This window comes from Lycium ferocissimum, chromosome 6 (assembly GCF_029784015.1).
Source record: "Lycium ferocissimum isolate CSIRO_LF1 chromosome 6, AGI_CSIRO_Lferr_CH_V1, whole genome shotgun sequence".
In the NCBI taxonomy this organism is placed as follows: Eukaryota; Viridiplantae; Streptophyta; class Magnoliopsida; order Solanales; family Solanaceae; genus Lycium; species Lycium ferocissimum.
In genome coordinates, this window is record NC_081347.1 from 56,062,598 (window position 1) to 56,079,701 (window position 17,104).

Consider the following 17,104-nt stretch of genomic DNA (forward strand, 5'->3'; position numbering starts at 1 on the left):
CTTATAATTTTTCAACATTTTTTCAAGTTTAAAGTACGTTCAAAAACATCTTTCAAATACATTTTTCAACTTAACTGCAAATACTACTTTCTTTCAAATATTACTTAATTTATTTTCAAACATACTTAAACTATCACATTACTTACAAAGTATTAACCATACATAATTCATTACACGTCAACCAATAAGTTAATAAAAATAATAACTAACAATAAGTTAATAAAAATAATAACTAACATGTTATGAAGTTAAATTATACTGAAAATATAATTAAAATATTTATATACTGTTAGCTAGTGTGTATGACATAAATCTCTTTGTTTCCTTCTCGGCTTAATAGGGAATTAGTCCTACAGAGAAGACAAAATACCAACAAGGTTATGGTGAAGTGGTAAATATTCTTTTATCCTTAATTAGAGATTTCATGTTCAAACCCTGATTATGAAGTCACTTCTGCTAGAGAGTACATTATCCCAATATATATGAACTTCTTGGTGTGAATCAGAATATAATCGGCTGGTTTCAATATAAGTACCCAACATCGAATGAAAAATCGAAAAAAAGAGAATAAGATAGAGCAACTTCTCCATGTGATAAAACCCCAAAGTTGCGGTTAAGGGTAGGATAAAGAACATAAAAAGGAGTCATTACCAACAATCTAACTCATGGTTTGTGGGTTTTACTTTCACCGACTTGGTGTTCGATTTATATGATAAACCTTTCTTTTTAGGATGTTACAAAAAGAACAACATGCTTTTTTACTTGAAAGCTATTTAATTTGTGCATCTCCGTTTTATTCTTACGTACTCACATGATTTATATATCATGGTCCCTTTATAGTATAAAAGTTCAAAGTCATTTTAAGAAAATTAAAATTGAAAAGATATGTGAAGCTCTAATAATTTATAAATTAAAAATATAAATCTGACATTTTGTGTATATTTAATTTATATATAAAAAAATTTCTTTATTTTTAAAAGGTATAAGTCCAATCAAATACTTTCACATAAAATGGAATTGAGTGTAATACATAAAGAAACTTTGTTTGGTGTTTTAAGATGGAGAGCGTTTATTTCCAAGTCTCAACTGTTTATTTTTCTTTCTCTCTCTCTCTCTCTTTTTTGTTTTTTGGGAGGGCTGCATCTACCGTGTAACCTACGAATTCACTTGAATTCAATAGTTTTTGCTTAGTTTCGGTATATGTATTGAGAGATTCACTAAATATTTTAACTATGAAGCCAATAATTATTATGACATAATTAATTTAGTTTGTTTGAGGAACCCGTAAACTCCAAATCATGAGTTCGTATCTGGGCGAGGGGAAGTTAAACAAGAATTAGCTAAAATCTTGATTTTTTTTGTTAAAATACAAACTTTGGCAAATGTGAAGGAACATCGAAATATTAAATTGAATAAGAAAAAGAAGAAACTAAACTAGAGGAAATGAGATCTCTCTTGCCCTCTTACAAGTTGAATAGAAGAACATGATTTTTTGCATCTCTTACGTAAAAAATAAAGATCTTTTAAAAGAGTCATAAAACTAAAAAAAGTTTGTAAAGGGCTAAAAACTATTTCTCCTCATCAGCTCGTATAATATGGAGTAATTAAGTTGGATACTTTCGAATTTAACAAACAAATCTGAACCCAAACAAGAAGAAAGAAGTAAAGAAAATACTAGTATTGCCTTGTCTATTTTCGTCCTACGCATATTATATGTAGTTGTAGCGAGACCAACCTGAAGAAATAACAAAAGCACTTTCCAGTGTTGCCAAATATGCATTTTCTACAAGGTCTAAAGTGACAGTATTTATTCAAGTATAGTAAAATACAATGTTGTATACAAGGAAACCTAAGACCTCGCAAAGCTATTTATTGCCCGAAGAAAAAAACAAAAGAAAGAAGAGCCAAAGCCATAACTGCACTATCTATATAGTACATAGCCTTTTAACTGCAAAAAAGATAGGCACACAGACACTTCTTATTGAAAATTTTCAGATTAAAATATTAGATTTGAAAGAATATTTTACTATTTTTAAAGTATAATGGGAAGGGGAAAGGTAGAACTGAAGAGAATAGAAAACAAGATAAACAGGCAAGTGACATTTGCAAAGAGAAGAAATGGATTACTGAAAAAGGCTTCTGAACTTTCAATTCTTTGTGAAGCTGAAGTTGCTCTTATCATTTTCTCCAACCGTGGAAAGCTCTATGAATTTTGCAGTAGCTCGAGGTACGTTTTTACTGTCCATATCTTTCATTTAAGCTCGTTTATATATAAATCTTAAAAATTAAACATATTTGCAGAAAAATAAGATTCAGCTAGGGATGGGACAAAACTGCCTGAAACTAAGCTCCCGTTTGGCCATATATTTTGGAAGCTTTTTCCAAAAAAAAAAAAAAAAAAAAAACACACACACACACACAATTTGAAAACATTGTTTGTTCACGGAATTTGATCAGTTTTGAAATAAATTTGAAGAAAAATTTTCAAGTTCCAAAAACTGGTTTGGGTTTGGACCAGTTTTGGATGAAATTTTCTTTCACTAAAACTTCAAATATTTTTCAACTAAAATGCTTGTCACTTCAAGTTCCAAAAACCTTTTTTTCAACACAACTTCAAATTTCTTTTTTTCAAGTTTCACAAGATCAAATATTGAAAATGTTAGCTAAGAGATACTCCCTTGTTTCAATTTATGTGAACTCATTTCCTTATTAGTCCGTGCCGAAAAGAATGACCTTTTTCTATATTTTGAAACAATTTACCTTTATGCAATGATTTATAGCTACACAAAATATATGTGACTCATTTTACACCACAAGTTTAAAAGTCTTCTCTACTTTCTTAAACTCTGTGCCCAATCAAATGGATTCACATAAATTGAAACGGAGGGAGTAGTATTATATATATCATGTTCATGTGCAATGTGGTTTTGTTTTGTTAGTTTTTCCTTTAACTATGTTTTTTTGGTTTTTGGTTGTTGAGTATTGATGTTAGATCTGAGTCAAATAAAGATCAAATTTTCATTTGATCAGATTTTTTTTGCTTGTAGATTTACAAATGCCATTAGTATCTTAAGGATGAACTAAGAAACCAAAGGACACTTCCATGATCCAACTTAATCAATTAGATTATGATTTGATGTTCCACAACTCCATTTTTTTTTTTTTTTTTAATTATCCTCACTTTATATGTTCCCCAACTACAGACCCAGAAAAGAAAAGCCTCATAATCTTAGATTTGAAAATCACAAAAAGCCTGAAAAATAATGTGGTTTGAGGATTTGCATGTAACATTTGAAGACTCTTTTTTTCATGCTTCAAATATGGTGAACATTTGCAGACTTGATATTCTGCTTTCAGTCTGAGTCTATAAAATCATAATCATAGATTCACGGCTCATTTACTTTTTAAATTTCCTCAATAAATTTTCATTTTTACCTTAGTTATGTATAGCAACTTTTAACCCAAAAAAAAAAAAAAAAAAAAAAAGAGACTAACTTTATCATGCATATGAAAACTAGCTCAAATTGAGTTATGGAGTGATGTATACATGTATCAGTCCTTCAGATCTTTTTTGGCAATTGATTTTCTGAATATCTGTATTGTGAATTAATTTTTACTTTCTCCGGTTCAGAATAAGTGTCCACTTAGCCTTTAGTACACCCTTTAAAAAAATACTTAGCCTTTAGTACACCCCTTAAAAAAATACTAACTCCTAGAAAAAAATAGATATTTTGATTAAACTACCCTTAATTAAAATGGAATTAATAAGACTCTTGATTATAACATGCCTCGAATAAATTTCAAATGGCTAGAAGAAACCATAAGTAAGCTTAATAAGTCTCATCATATTCATGGCAATCAAATTTGGAATGTGTAAAAAAGTGACGAACTTAGGATTTTCAGTCTTGGTGCATATCAATGTTGAACTTATTTAATGATATCATAGAAAATTTGAGTAAAATTTTGAAAGATTTCTGAGAGATATGTATGCTTTCCAATACTTTTTCTTGAGTCGAGGATGTATCGGAAACAACCTCTCTACCTTTCAAGGTAGGGGTAAGGTCTGCGTACACTCTAAAATCCTCTTCAGACTCCACTTGTGGGTTACAGTAGGTATATTGTCATTGTTCTAAGACATATGTAAACAAGGGCGGATCTGAAAAAATAAAGTTAATTTCTTCTTGATTATGTAAATGAACACTTATTTTGGGTCAAAATAAAAAGGCTAAGTAGAGACTTATTATAAACCAAAGAAAGTAACATAGAAATCCTCGTTAATTTCCTTCTGGTTAGTAAGACATGAGTTCTTACCAAAATGACATCTTGAAAGTGACCTTGATTGTCCTATTCCCCTCCATTAGGGGTAAGTCTATCCTCGCATTTTTTCTGTATGCATCATCAGTTCTTTTTCCTTGGCTGTGAATGCATCCTGACGTTGCCAACAAACAACAACAACTAACATATAATCCCGCCAGGCCGGGTCTGGAGAGGGTAGAGTGTACGCAGATCTTGTAGGAAAGAATAGGAAGAGAATATTTTTCTTAGAGAATGCTCAAGTTGTATTAGGCTACTTAAGGCCACTTGAGATGATTACAGTCATCAATTGTATCTCTATTTATACTACTCAAAAAACCAATTCAAAAGTCTTGCACAAATAACTAGATGCATGTATCACAATTCACTAGATACATGTATCATAAACTTTTAAAAGATTTCTTGAAAAACTAAGAGATAATATTGAAAGACTAAATGATATTCTTGAAACAATAAAGAACTCCTAGAAAACATAAAAGTCAAGGATAGTATCCTAGGAATGCATTAATTCCAACACTCCCTTAATGCATTTGCTTGACAACTCCAATGCGTTCTCGAAGATAGCAAAACTTTTCTCTAGGAAGTGCTTTGGTGAAGATGTCGAAGTTGTTCTCCCGTCCGGCAATAATGCAACCGAATTTCACCTTTCTCTTGTGCTTCTTCTCGGATAAAATGGTACTTGATGGACATATGCTTCGATCTTTCATGGTTGACCTGATTTTGGTAATGACAATCGCCGATTTGTTATCGCAATACAAAACAGTCCCTTTTTTTTTTTTTCACCAATATCTTCAAGAATTCTCCTAAGCCAAATAGCTTGAGAGAGTAGCCTTAGCCGGCCGAGACATATTCTCGCTTTCTGAAGCGGATCGAGCAACAACACTTTGCTTTTTTGACAACCAAGAACAAATGCTTGAACCAAATAAGAAAGCATAACCAAGTACTCTTCATGTCATCTATACTTCAAACCAAATACTATCGAATAGTCAATTAAGTCCAAATCTCCATCAAATTTGTACATTATCCCATAATCCATCGTTCCTTGCAAGTAGCGTAGAACATGCTTGCAGCCTCCAAAATGCACTTGGCTTGGTTCTTGCATGAACGGATAATAAACTAGCAAGAACATAATGTCGTGTCTTTGAAGTAAGATATAAGAGGGCTTCCAATCAAGCTCCCGTAAAAGTGAGCTATTAGCTTTCTTGCTCCATCATCTTTTCTCGAATTTCTCATTCGTCGCTAATGGTATGGCACGTACCCGCAATCCATCATTCTAAATTTTTGAGGAATACTTTTAGTACACTTCTTTTTGAGAAATAAAATTCCTTCTTTCACTTGAGAAACTTCAATGCCCAAGAAATAACGTAGCAACCCAAGATCACTCATTTCATAGGTTTGCATCATATCTTGCTTGAATTTTCGCATCATCTTCGCATCATTTCGTAAAAATCGTATCATCCACATAGAGGCAAACAATGACAATGCCGCCATGTTTTTGCTTCACATACAAAAGTTGGCTTCGCTTTTTACTTCTTTGAAAATTATTTTTCGTAAAGTATGTATCAATTTCATTGTACCAGGCTCGGCGCTTGTTTCACCTATAAAGAGCCTTTTTTAGCCTCGTACACCTTCTCTTCTCCCTCGAACAAAAAAATCCGAGGTTGCTCAACATAAATTTCTTCATCAAGTTTTCCATTTAGAAATGCGTACTTAACATCAAGTTGAAAAATCTTCCATTTCTTTTGTGAAGAACAACAATCAAGGTTCTAATTGTCTCAAGACGTGCAACCGGAGAGAGAAAGTTTCGTAGAAATCAATACCGGCTTTTGAGTGAAACCTCTAGAACCAACCTTGCTTTGTGCTTTTGAATTTCTCCTTCGATTGAGTTTGATTTTGTAAATCCATTTTAGACTTACAACTTCTCTTTCTTTGGGTACATCCACAAGCTCCCAAGTATTATTTTTCTCAATCATCCGAATTTCTTCTACCATGGTTGTCTTCCAAACATCATGCTTTATTGCCTCCTCATAATTTTCTGGCTCAATACAGAAAAGCCGCATCTTTGATAGATGTCACTCAACATTCTTGTTCCTCTTGAGGTGGTTCTTCATCTTCCGGATCCGAGATTTCTCCCCCTCGAGGGACATCTTCCTCTTCCTCATCCTCTTCTCGACTTGGCACATTTAAAGAAATGATAGAAGTATTCTCCACCTTTTTATCTTTCCAATTCCATGCTATTTTTTCATCAAAAATGACATCTCTACTAACAACAAGTTTGTTAGTTTTGACATCGAGAAGCCTATAGCCTCTTGTCACATCACTATAACCAAGAAATATACATTTTTGACTATTTTCATCCAATTTTGTTCTTTTTTCAGCAGGTGCATGAGCATAACAAATACACCCGAAAATTTTAAAATGACTTACAGAAGGTTTCATTCCACTCCAAGCTTCAACTGGTGTCTTATCCTTCAATGCCTTTGTCGGGCACCTATTGAGGATGTACACTGCTGTATGTACTGCTTCTGCCCAAAAATATTTTGGCAGCCCTTTCTCATTCATCATCGTTCTGGCCATTTCAACAATGGTTCTGTTTCTCCTTTCGTATACACCATTTTGTCGAGGAGTGTACCCCGCTGTAAGTTGCTTCTCAATGCCTTCATTTTTGCAATATTCTTCAAATTCTCGACTTGTGTATTCACCTCCTCTCGTCATCGCGAATGATTTTGATGTCGTTGTGCCTTTTGCTTCTCAACAAAGGCTTTAAATCTCTTGAATGTAGCAAATGTTTCGACTTTTCTTTCAAGAAATAAACCCAAGTCATTCTTGAAAAATAATCAATAAAAATTAGAAAGTACCTTGGCTTCCCAGACGGAGTCTTCATTCGTCCACAAACGTTTGTATGGATTAGTTCCAAAAGTACACTTGCTCTCCAAGACTTCCCTTTTGGAAAAGACTTTCTATGTTGCTTTCCCATAATACAACTTTCACATGGATCCACCTCGCATGTATCTCAGAAGGCCTTGCTCCATGTCTTTGCTTCGAAGCTTCAAACCATGAAAATTCAAGTGACAAACCTTTTGTGCCAAAGCCATGAATCATCTACAACTTCATTTTTGAATGCATTGTAATGAAGTTGTAAAGGAAAGTTTCTTTTTATCATCTTTACTTCAACAATGACTTGATTTGGCTCAATTTTATCATAAATTCTACAACAATTATCTCCGAACACAAGAGAATAATCATTTTCCATAGCCGACCAACACTAAGCAAATTTTCTTCCAAGTCGAACATAAAGGACATCATGAATTTGCTTACCGCTCCTTTTCGTTGATCGAAACGGTACCTCTACCTTTTGTATCAACTAAGGCTCCATTCCCCATTCTCACTTTAGAAGTGATGCTGCGATTAATTGAGAAGAAAGCCTTTTCATCTCCAGTCATATGATTGGTACAACCGCTATCAACATACCATTCATTGTTTTTTGCTGAAGCATCAGATTGAGAAGCGTAAAAAAGGTTTTCTTCCTTTTCTTCCTCTTTTTCCTTCACGTAAATTTACTTGGTCCCGTCATTGCCAGGCTCGCAATCCTTCTCAATATGGCCAAACTTTTTACAAAAGTTACATTGGGGCTTACCTTTGTGCCAACATTTTTTTATTATGATTAGTCTTTTTGCAAATTTTACAAAAAAGACTAGTACTTTTCTCACCTTTTTCTTCAACCTTCTTAGTAGAGCCATCACGATCCTTTCTTTTTGGATTGTACTTCTTTTTTTGTTGATTCTTTGAGAAATTTTGAGAATTCTCATTGGTTCGGACCGGAAAGCCTTTCTTTCGGGTTGATTCTCACAAAAAAAACTTCGCTTCGCGTGCACGAAACGATCCAACTAGCTCTTTGATGGAAAGCTTAGAAAGATCTTTCGTCTCAAAGGATGACAAGAACAATATGCTCATACTTTTCCGTGACACTAATTAGAATCTTTTCCACAACTTGTTGGTCAGAAATTTCATCACCATGATTTCTCATTTCATTAACAATATTCATGACTCTTGTGCAATATTCATCGATTTTTTCGCATTCTATCATCTTCAAATTTTGAAACTCTCTTCTAAGAGTTTGAAGATTGATAGTGCGACCTTTTCGTCACCATACACTCAGCCTTCCTGTAGAGATCGCTAAGCTTGCTTTGCGCCTCACAAGTAGCAATTTTTGCAAAAATGCTCTTGAGACTCCCATTTGAATTTTTCTCAAAGCCTTTGCATCTTGACGACGCTTAGCCTCAAGATTTTTCATCTCTCGCTTACCGAAAGTTCACCATCGTCTTCCAAGCTCTTCATAGCCATTTGCAACAATAATCCACAAACCTTCAAATTTTTAGATAAGTTCTCATTCTTATCTTCCAACATTCAAAGTCATTTCCATCAAAAAATGGAGTAAGAACAACCGAAGAATCAAAGCACTCATCATTTGTTTTAGATGCCATAATTTTTTTTTTCTTCACCTAACCCTGCATTAAGAACGAAACTGCTTTGATACCAATTTTGTAGGAAAGAATAGAAGAGAATATTTTTCTTAGAGAATGCTCAAGTTGTATTAGGCTACTTAAGGCCACTTGAGATGATTACAATTATCAATTACATCTCTATTTATACTACTCAAAAAAATCAATTCAAAAGTCTTGCACAAATAACTAGATACATGTATCACAATTCACTAGATACACGCATCACAAACTTTTAAAAGATTTCTTGAAAAACTAAGAGATAATATTGAAAGACTAAACGATATTCTTGAAACAATAAAGAACTCCTAGAAAACATAAAAGTCAAGGATAGTATCCTTGTGAATGCATTAATTCCAACAGATCTTACCTCTACCTTTAGACGTTGCAAACATATTTTCTAAGTTACTCGGACTCTTCACTTTTGGTGCCCCACTAGTAACGGCACGATGCAGGTGTGGGTGTGGGATCCGTACCCGATCAACAATTTTGGGTTTTGACCTAAATCGACTGAGAAATTCCGGATAGATTCAATGATTTTTGTAATAAAAACAAAAGACAAGGTTAAATTAAAGAAAATGGAATACCTTATACATACAAAATTTCTATGCCACTCCTTTTCCTTTTATCTCCTTCTGGCATTTTCCTCTTAATCAATATTTTCTCATCAGGTTTTCCACAAAATATCTCATAATTAAGGTTTTATAACTCTATTTTTAGATATTTGAATTAATTTTAGCCGAATCCCCGCACCCGTATTCATACCTGGATCCGTATCCCCGAATCTTAAGATTTAGATCATGAAGGATCCGACCTCTAGATCCACACTCGTATCGGACACCCGCACCCGAGTCTGAGCAACTTAACATAATTTTAAAATATGTCTAACACCCACATTTTATTTTTTTTCCCTAACATTCTAGACTTTTTCGGGCCTACATTTTAGGTGAATCTTTTCTTGATTCATTAATCACCTCTCTTGTTATAGCTGGAATTAGCTCTTATATCTTCTAGTGTCTTCCTTTCTTTGTTCCCTTTCCCTTTAGGTTAAGTCTCTTGTACCATTGTTTAACTTGTGCCATTCTTAGTACCTGATGCTTCAATTCACTTTTCCCCACTTCCAAACACGCATATATATGTTTCTAGCATACCACCATTATTGTGTGATATTATTATCACTCTTGTGAAACCTTAATTACGTTATTGGATTACTAATTAGCGAATTAGAGTTTAAATTTATGGAGCTTTACATTCTTGCTCATTTGAAAACATTCGTTCTCAAATATATAACTTGGTCGTTTTATACTCTAGAAATAGTCCCAAGTCTCTTGTCATATTCACCTTCTTTTAGGACATCAAAAACTCGGGGCTAGCTCTACAAAGCACACTTTTACTCAATTATATCTTTTCGACATCCTCCCTCACGTGCATCTTTTGATTCCTTTTATGGAAAAAACACGTTGAAATTCTTTTTTGACAATGTGTGGCGATGACACTTGAACCCCAGGACCTCTGTTTGCTCTAATACTATGCTAATAATATGTGTGATCATCTCATCTAAAAGTTTAAACTGTTAGAGAGATCAGCACACTTTTAAATACTTAATTATATCTTGAGCATTTGTAACTAATTTACAATCAAGCTGAGGAATTCAAAGTAAGAGAAGGCAACCCAAGACTTAAGTACTCATATAAACAAGCCATTGTGTTTTCTCAGATTCAACATTTGTTCAAAATCTCTTTTGTAAGCTTATTGGTGTAGGAGGAGACCCCTCTTGAGCAAGAATGGCCTGTCATTCTATGCTGGATATTTACCATGTAATTATCCCCCTTTTTGGAAATAATATAAACTAACTTTATATAAAAAAAAAAAAAAACAAGCCATTGTGGAAAGACAATTCGTATAGAGAAAATCAAGCATGTATTGTGCGTTATGCTCTACATATGGTCCTACAAGAGTCAAGAGTTAGATAAAGTACGTATGCATTAGTTTTTTCTTGATTGTTGTTTTATTCTTCAACTTGCCTTTTTTCTAGTATGTCCGAGACACTTGAGAGATACCATAGATGCAGTTATCGCGACCTTGAAGCTGGTCAGTCTTCAAAGGATTCACAGGTTCCTTCATCTTCCTCAGACTCGTAATTTATACTTAATGAAGATATCACTTATATACACTGAAAGTGCAAATAATTTTTAGAGTATCAATGTAGTTTAACTTCTTATAACAGGTTATCTGCCTTATTTTCTTGGTAAATAATTAGTAGCTAGATAATATTGATAAGTAATGTCATGCAGCCTATATATATATCTACAGTCTGACAGAATAGTATTATTATAAAACAGAATAGCCACCAGGAGTATATGAAGCTGAAAGCAAGAGTTGAAGTGCTACAGCAGTCTCAAAGGTTATTCATATATGCTTGAGAGTATATGATAATTGAAAGGCGAATAGCCTGACAGACACTCCTAATTGTCCCTTTTTGACAAGCCGCCCCCTTTACTTTTGGGGGTTAACCTTTTAAAACTAGTATTTTGAACATGTATGATTGGAGTGTTCGAAATACAAATTTTGAACAAGTTCAGGTGTTAAGATGAAACCCCGTGAAATAAATGGGTTACTTGTCAAAACAGGACAAGCAAGAGTGTCTTCAGGCTACGCAGCCTAATTGAAATAATTAACACTGCTTCAGCCTCTACATTAACTTGGTTTTTCATATGATCTATTTATCTCCTATATATTATTTTTACCCTAATTCTTAAATAACATGGGATTTACTTCTTCATAATCTTTAGGCATATACTTGGAGAGGACTTAGGAGAATTAAACATAAAAGATCTGGAACAGCTTGAGCGTCAGCTGGATTCATCTTTGAGGCAAATAAGGTCAAGAAGGGTATGTTCTATGCACTTTATAGGTTATTAATTTATCAATTTTTAGGCGACCTATCATAATTCACTGACAGAGCCAAAAATTAATGCAAGATAATTCAAATATATTACAGAACGTCATACTTCGGATTTGAATTTATGATTTAAAATAATTTTTGAACCCCTTTGTCAGTACACTAAAATCTTTCCTCATGTCAAGGGAATTCAACAGTTTATACGTAATCAAAGAATGTCATATTTCATATTTGAACTTATAATCTAAGGTAATTTTTGAACTCCTTTGCCGGTACACTAAAATATTGTCAAGGGAATTCAACGGTTTATATATAACCAAAATACATTCATTTTTGCCCTATTTGGTGCAACATATATATATATATATATATATATATATATATATATATATATATATATATATATATATATATATATATATATTATGAAAGTCCGTTGACTCTACATAGCTCCAACCAGAATAGTACCTATTAATTTGAGTTTTCCCCAAATCAGAATCAAATCACTGCCAAATACAAAAAAGAAAAATTAGTTACGTGTAATATAAAGAAAAAATGTTCTTAAAAAAGGACACAATTGATATTGTTCTCTGAAGCCGCGGTCATGCCTTTCCTCCCCCAAAGTATAGTAACCGTCAAAAGTTGTTAATAACTTGACGGCTACTCTCGAGCTCCATATACCAACTAATTGGTCGCGATCTTACCTCCTCTCTTTTACTAACATCAGCTTATACCGTAATAAAAAAATGTTTGCATGATTTACTAACTCGCAATTATCAAAAGTAGTTTGTTAACCAATTCCTTGAACATGTTTCAGACACAAAACATGCTTGGTCAACTTTCTGATCTTCAACAACAGGTATGTATTCTATAATCCCGTAATGAGGAAGAAATGAGTGCATTGCTCAACTGTTCATGTGACATTGTGTGTGTACTTATGCTTTTTCTACAGGAACAATCTCTTCTTGAAATCAACAGATCCTTGAGGATAAAGGTAAAAATATCTTGAATAATGTTTCAACTGATTTTTCAACTAGAAAACATGGACAAATACAGAAAGCTAATAATACGTATAGTCTTCTCATTTTGGACCATTTACTTTCATGTGTTATGTTTTCCTTTAACCCCTTTATATTATGGGATAGTATTCAACTTAATATTTGTCTTATGCTATCTGACTCATTTGTTCTCCATTTTATCCACTACTAAAACAAATGGGAAATAGCGATGGATAAGTTCAGTAGCTAACAGCGCAATCCATTGCTAATCCTATTTAGCGAGGAATTAGCGACAGATTATCAAAAAATGTCTATTAGCTATGAGCAATTTAGCGACAGATTAGCGGCGAAGTCTCAGCCAATTCCAGTTTTCTTTTGTAGTGATCTGAAATGAGTTGTTTAGACTTTCTATTAATGGTGGCTAATGAATAAAAAATGAATTGAATAGAGGAAGCTGGTAATTTTTCTCCATTATATTTAGTTGACAGTTGTTTCTGTATTTAAATGCTTATAATAGTTGGAAGAATACTCTGTAGCCCACCAAGCACATTGGCATACTGGAGAGCAAAATATACAATTCAGACATCAACCCGTTCACTCAGAAGGGTTCTTTCAGCCTTTACAGTGCATTAATACAGTGCCAAACAGGTGAGTTTTTAATCTTTTTTTGTCCTTTCAATAGCACACTTTTTGTAACATCCCAAGTTGAAGTAAGCCATATTGTAAACCCAAAGGCGAATTCAAGATCTATAGTAATAAATACATTCTAATTAATTTCTTTGTGTGTATATTTTATATATATAATTTTGCCATATGATGGCGTGTCCCTTTCATATATGTCAAAAGATTTACACATATTGATGACTTATGTACTTCAAGCCAAAAGCAAAGGATTTAGTTAAAAGTTAAAATAACGGTGGATTCTAAGTAAGACTTACGGGTTCACAGAAATTCAGTAGCTTTTGCCTAAACTATATGTATGTATTAGAAATACCACTGAATATGTATAAGCATTTGATTATTGTATACTAACTTAGATCGATGTTGGAATTCTTAAAAGATCAAAATCCTGAATTTGCCTCTGAGTTAAAACACAGAGTCGCACTTGATGCGCCTGTGTGGTAACTTTATATATCATCCTTCCTATTTACCCAATTTCTTTCTACTTTCTGAAATCCATGTACTTACAGATACAACCTGGCGTCATCGGATACAATAGAACCATCAACACAGAATGCTACTAGAATTTTACCTGGATGGATGCTTTGATAAGTTGATGCAGTCAGAGATTGGAAAAAAGAAACTAATAAATGTAATTTCTCTCATACATACACTTGGAGTTTTCAAAGTTTCAAAAGACTACTGCTTGCATGTTTTGTAAGCTGTTGAGTATGCAAGGCATAATGAAATACATACAGGTCATGTAATAAGTCAAAACACAACTTCAATTTTAATTTAGACTCATCTTTCTTCCTTGTTTCAGTACTTTTCTTATTGCCTTGCATGGAATTAATGCAAGTAGGTGCACTTACTAGGCCATTGTGATTTTTATGAACGCTTGATGTAGCGATGGAAAACTGTACCTTGATTTTAAATACAAGTCTTCCTAAGAATGCTCCAATTGCTCTAATCAAAATACTATCAAACTATAACTAAGAGATGACTTTTAATTAAAAGATAACTCTACATCTCTATCTAAACTAAAGATACACATAGAAGATTAATAAGAATAAACATAGAAGATAAATGCTAATGATCCTCTGAGATAAGATCTAGTAACAGGATGTTATTGTTCCAATACATCCTCCCCTCTCCCCCCAAGTTAGGCGATGTGTCAGTGTGACTAAGTCTAACTTGAACTAATTTTCAGTCGAACACAGGCTTGGCTAGTGCTTTGGTCAGTGTATCAGCTAGTTGATCGGCAACATGGGCATGAATAACACAAACCCTATTTTTGTCCGGTACATGCTTGCATACAAAATGGAAATCCTCCTCAAATTGTTTCATGCGACTATGAAAAATGGGATTCTTGCTCAAGTATGTCAGATCAATGTTGTCACAATAAATTTTAGGTGCCTCATGGACCGGAATAGCATCTCACTCAGAAGGCTGGTGACCCACAAGGTTTCAGCAAGAACATTGGCCCCAACCCTATATTCGGCCTCTATGGAGAAACGAGCGATAGTCTTTATGCTTTTTGGAGGACTAGCTGATGGGATTGCTTCCAAGAAACAAGATGTAAGATATGTCTGTACATCAGAGAACATGTTTAGGTTGAAGTCATCAATTGAAGATACACGCAACCCAAATTGGATCATACCACGAAGTTACTTGAGGACACACTTGACAGCTTTCCAGAGAAGGTCCGAAAGTGATTGCATGAATTGACATAACTTATTGACCACCTAGGAGATGTTTGGTCTAGTAAATGACAGGTATCAAAGTCTGCTTAAGACTCGACGATAGTGTGTTGCATATGTCATGTGGGCACCATCAGTGAGTTTAAGCAGTCCAGTGCACTAATAGGAGTCTGTGCACTTTTACATTCAAACATCAACTTATCCATAATTCGCCTGAGAAAGAGCTATTCCTTCAGAACTGTGTATCACGTCATCGCTAAGAGAATAATGAAGATTCCTGAAATCTTAATTGAGAAGCGAGAAGCAAGGGAAGCATAACCTGATAGATATTAGAAAGGTTGATCCTAGTGACAATGATGTCGTCGACATAGACCGGGACCAACAAAGTGATAAGAATCGGCTTGATAAGAATCGGGTTACTTGAACAAAACAAAATTATAATGCGGAGGCGAAAATATGAAGATTAAAGACAAGAATATAAAGATAGGCGAAATTCAAGAACAAAATCCCCAAATTTCAAGATTGAGTGATAAAGAACTCCTAATTGGTCTTAAGTATTCAAAATTAGCGGATTAAGACTAATTAAGATACTAATAGAGTCAATTCAAGAACTTATATCAAAAGGTGATCTAGACCCCTATTTCGAAGAAATTAGAGACAATAATTAGTATAAGACTAATTACCTTCTTTAATTTACGAATAAGAACCAAAGATATCAAGGACGAATTAATCTTACCTCTTAAAAAGAATCGTTCTTATAAGGTTGCAAGATAAATCCAAAGTAGCCACACACAAAGGTGTAAAGTAGAGAAACTCTCAATAATAATATTTGTCTAATGAAAATAACAAAATCCACCCTATTTATAGGGAAAACTATCCCAAATAGAATGGGATTCGAATTCTACTTTTATGGAAATAATAAATAATAAACCTAACTAGGATTAAACTAGGGAAGCTTTAAACTAGAAAGCATGTAAAATAATACCAAAATTCTTCCTAAAATTAACTAACAAGAAAATAAGGGAATAATGGGATAATGTTTGGCATCTAAATACATGTCATATCCGCATGTTTGGAGTGAGAATTTCAGCCCTTTGGGGCATGATTCTCACGTGTAAAGTAGTCCATCTTGGGCTCTTTACGGGCTCCATGTGAGCCCCCGTTTTTGGGCATCACGCGGTTTAATCTTTTCCTTCTTGACTTGACTTAGAAATACGTGTAGCACTTAGTCCACTCTTCGTCATAATTCTTGGGCTCTTTTTCCACGAAAAACATCTTTTTATTTTCCGTCGAAGCCTCGCTCACCTTTAATGAATGTATGCCACCGTGGATGCTATCATTCCCCTCTTCTTGAAAAACAATTCGTCCTTGAATTTGAATCTCGCAAAATCAAGAAGACATGCATTAGTAAACAACATCCATTAACCGAGAGCAATACTGGTAGGAATAAAACAAGGTAGTGACCATGTGTCCTCTTCACCCAATTAACCCTAGCATTTATAAATACACCCTTAAAAATCATGTAGACATCATCATCCCAATAGAAAGTTTCCCAACATGTATAAGCACAACAAGGTTCTCGTCTAGATGCCATAAAGAATGATACATGTCTCTCCAATTTATTTCTATCAATAAAGTATTTCAATGGGCATGATAAAGACGACATAAAATCTCTAAAACATTCTTCAAATTGAACACTTTTATGATATATCCAAGCATCCTTAATTACACCTCCCACAAATTTTCCCACATAAAAGCTATTCACACAAGCAATAGAGGTTTCAAGAAAGTTAGAAGAACCCTTAAATTCCAAAACAAAATCTCCATTAAATTCAAGCTCATTCTTTTCAAAATCATCGAATTTCAAGTAATTGCTCAATTTCTCAAACAAGGAATCGTGGATGCATTCAACAAAAAGTATTGGATCACTAGTATCATAATAATTGGCGTATCTCCTCATCACTAGTAGCAAACACCTTTTTAAGCTCACAATCATCAATAATTGAAGAATTATGTCTCATTACGTAA

General features: G+C 33.8%; 1 protein-coding gene across 1 annotated transcript; it reads left to right on the forward strand.

Moving 5' to 3' along the window:
* Nucleotides 1-1,838: 1,838 nt before the first annotated feature.
* Nucleotides 1,839-14,195, forward strand: LOC132059851 (MADS-box protein 04g005320-like). The gene is made up of 8 exons (XM_059452664.1): nt 1,839-2,227; nt 10,852-10,930; nt 11,159-11,220; nt 11,609-11,708; nt 12,536-12,577; nt 12,671-12,712; nt 13,234-13,364; nt 13,907-14,195. Exons 1-8 carry the CDS (start codon nt 2,043-2,045, stop codon nt 13,983-13,985), a joined length of 720 nt encoding a protein of 239 aa, XP_059308647.1. The 5' UTR covers nt 1,839-2,042; the 3' UTR covers nt 13,986-14,195.
* Nucleotides 14,196-17,104: the final 2,909 nt, after the last annotated feature.

Excerpts from the sequence above, each read along its gene's own strand:
- LOC132059851 (XM_059452664.1), top strand. The coding sequence starts at position 2,043 with ATGGGAAGGGGAAAGGTAGAACTGAAGAGAATAGAAAACAAGATAAAC. Across the intron at positions 12,713-13,233 it reads ACAGATCCTTGAGGATAAAG|TTGGAAGAATACTCTGTAGC; the intron begins GTAAAAATATCT and ends TGCTTATAATAG. Across the intron at positions 13,365-13,906 it reads ATTAATACAGTGCCAAACAG|ATACAACCTGGCGTCATCGG; the intron begins GTGAGTTTTTAA and ends ATGTACTTACAG.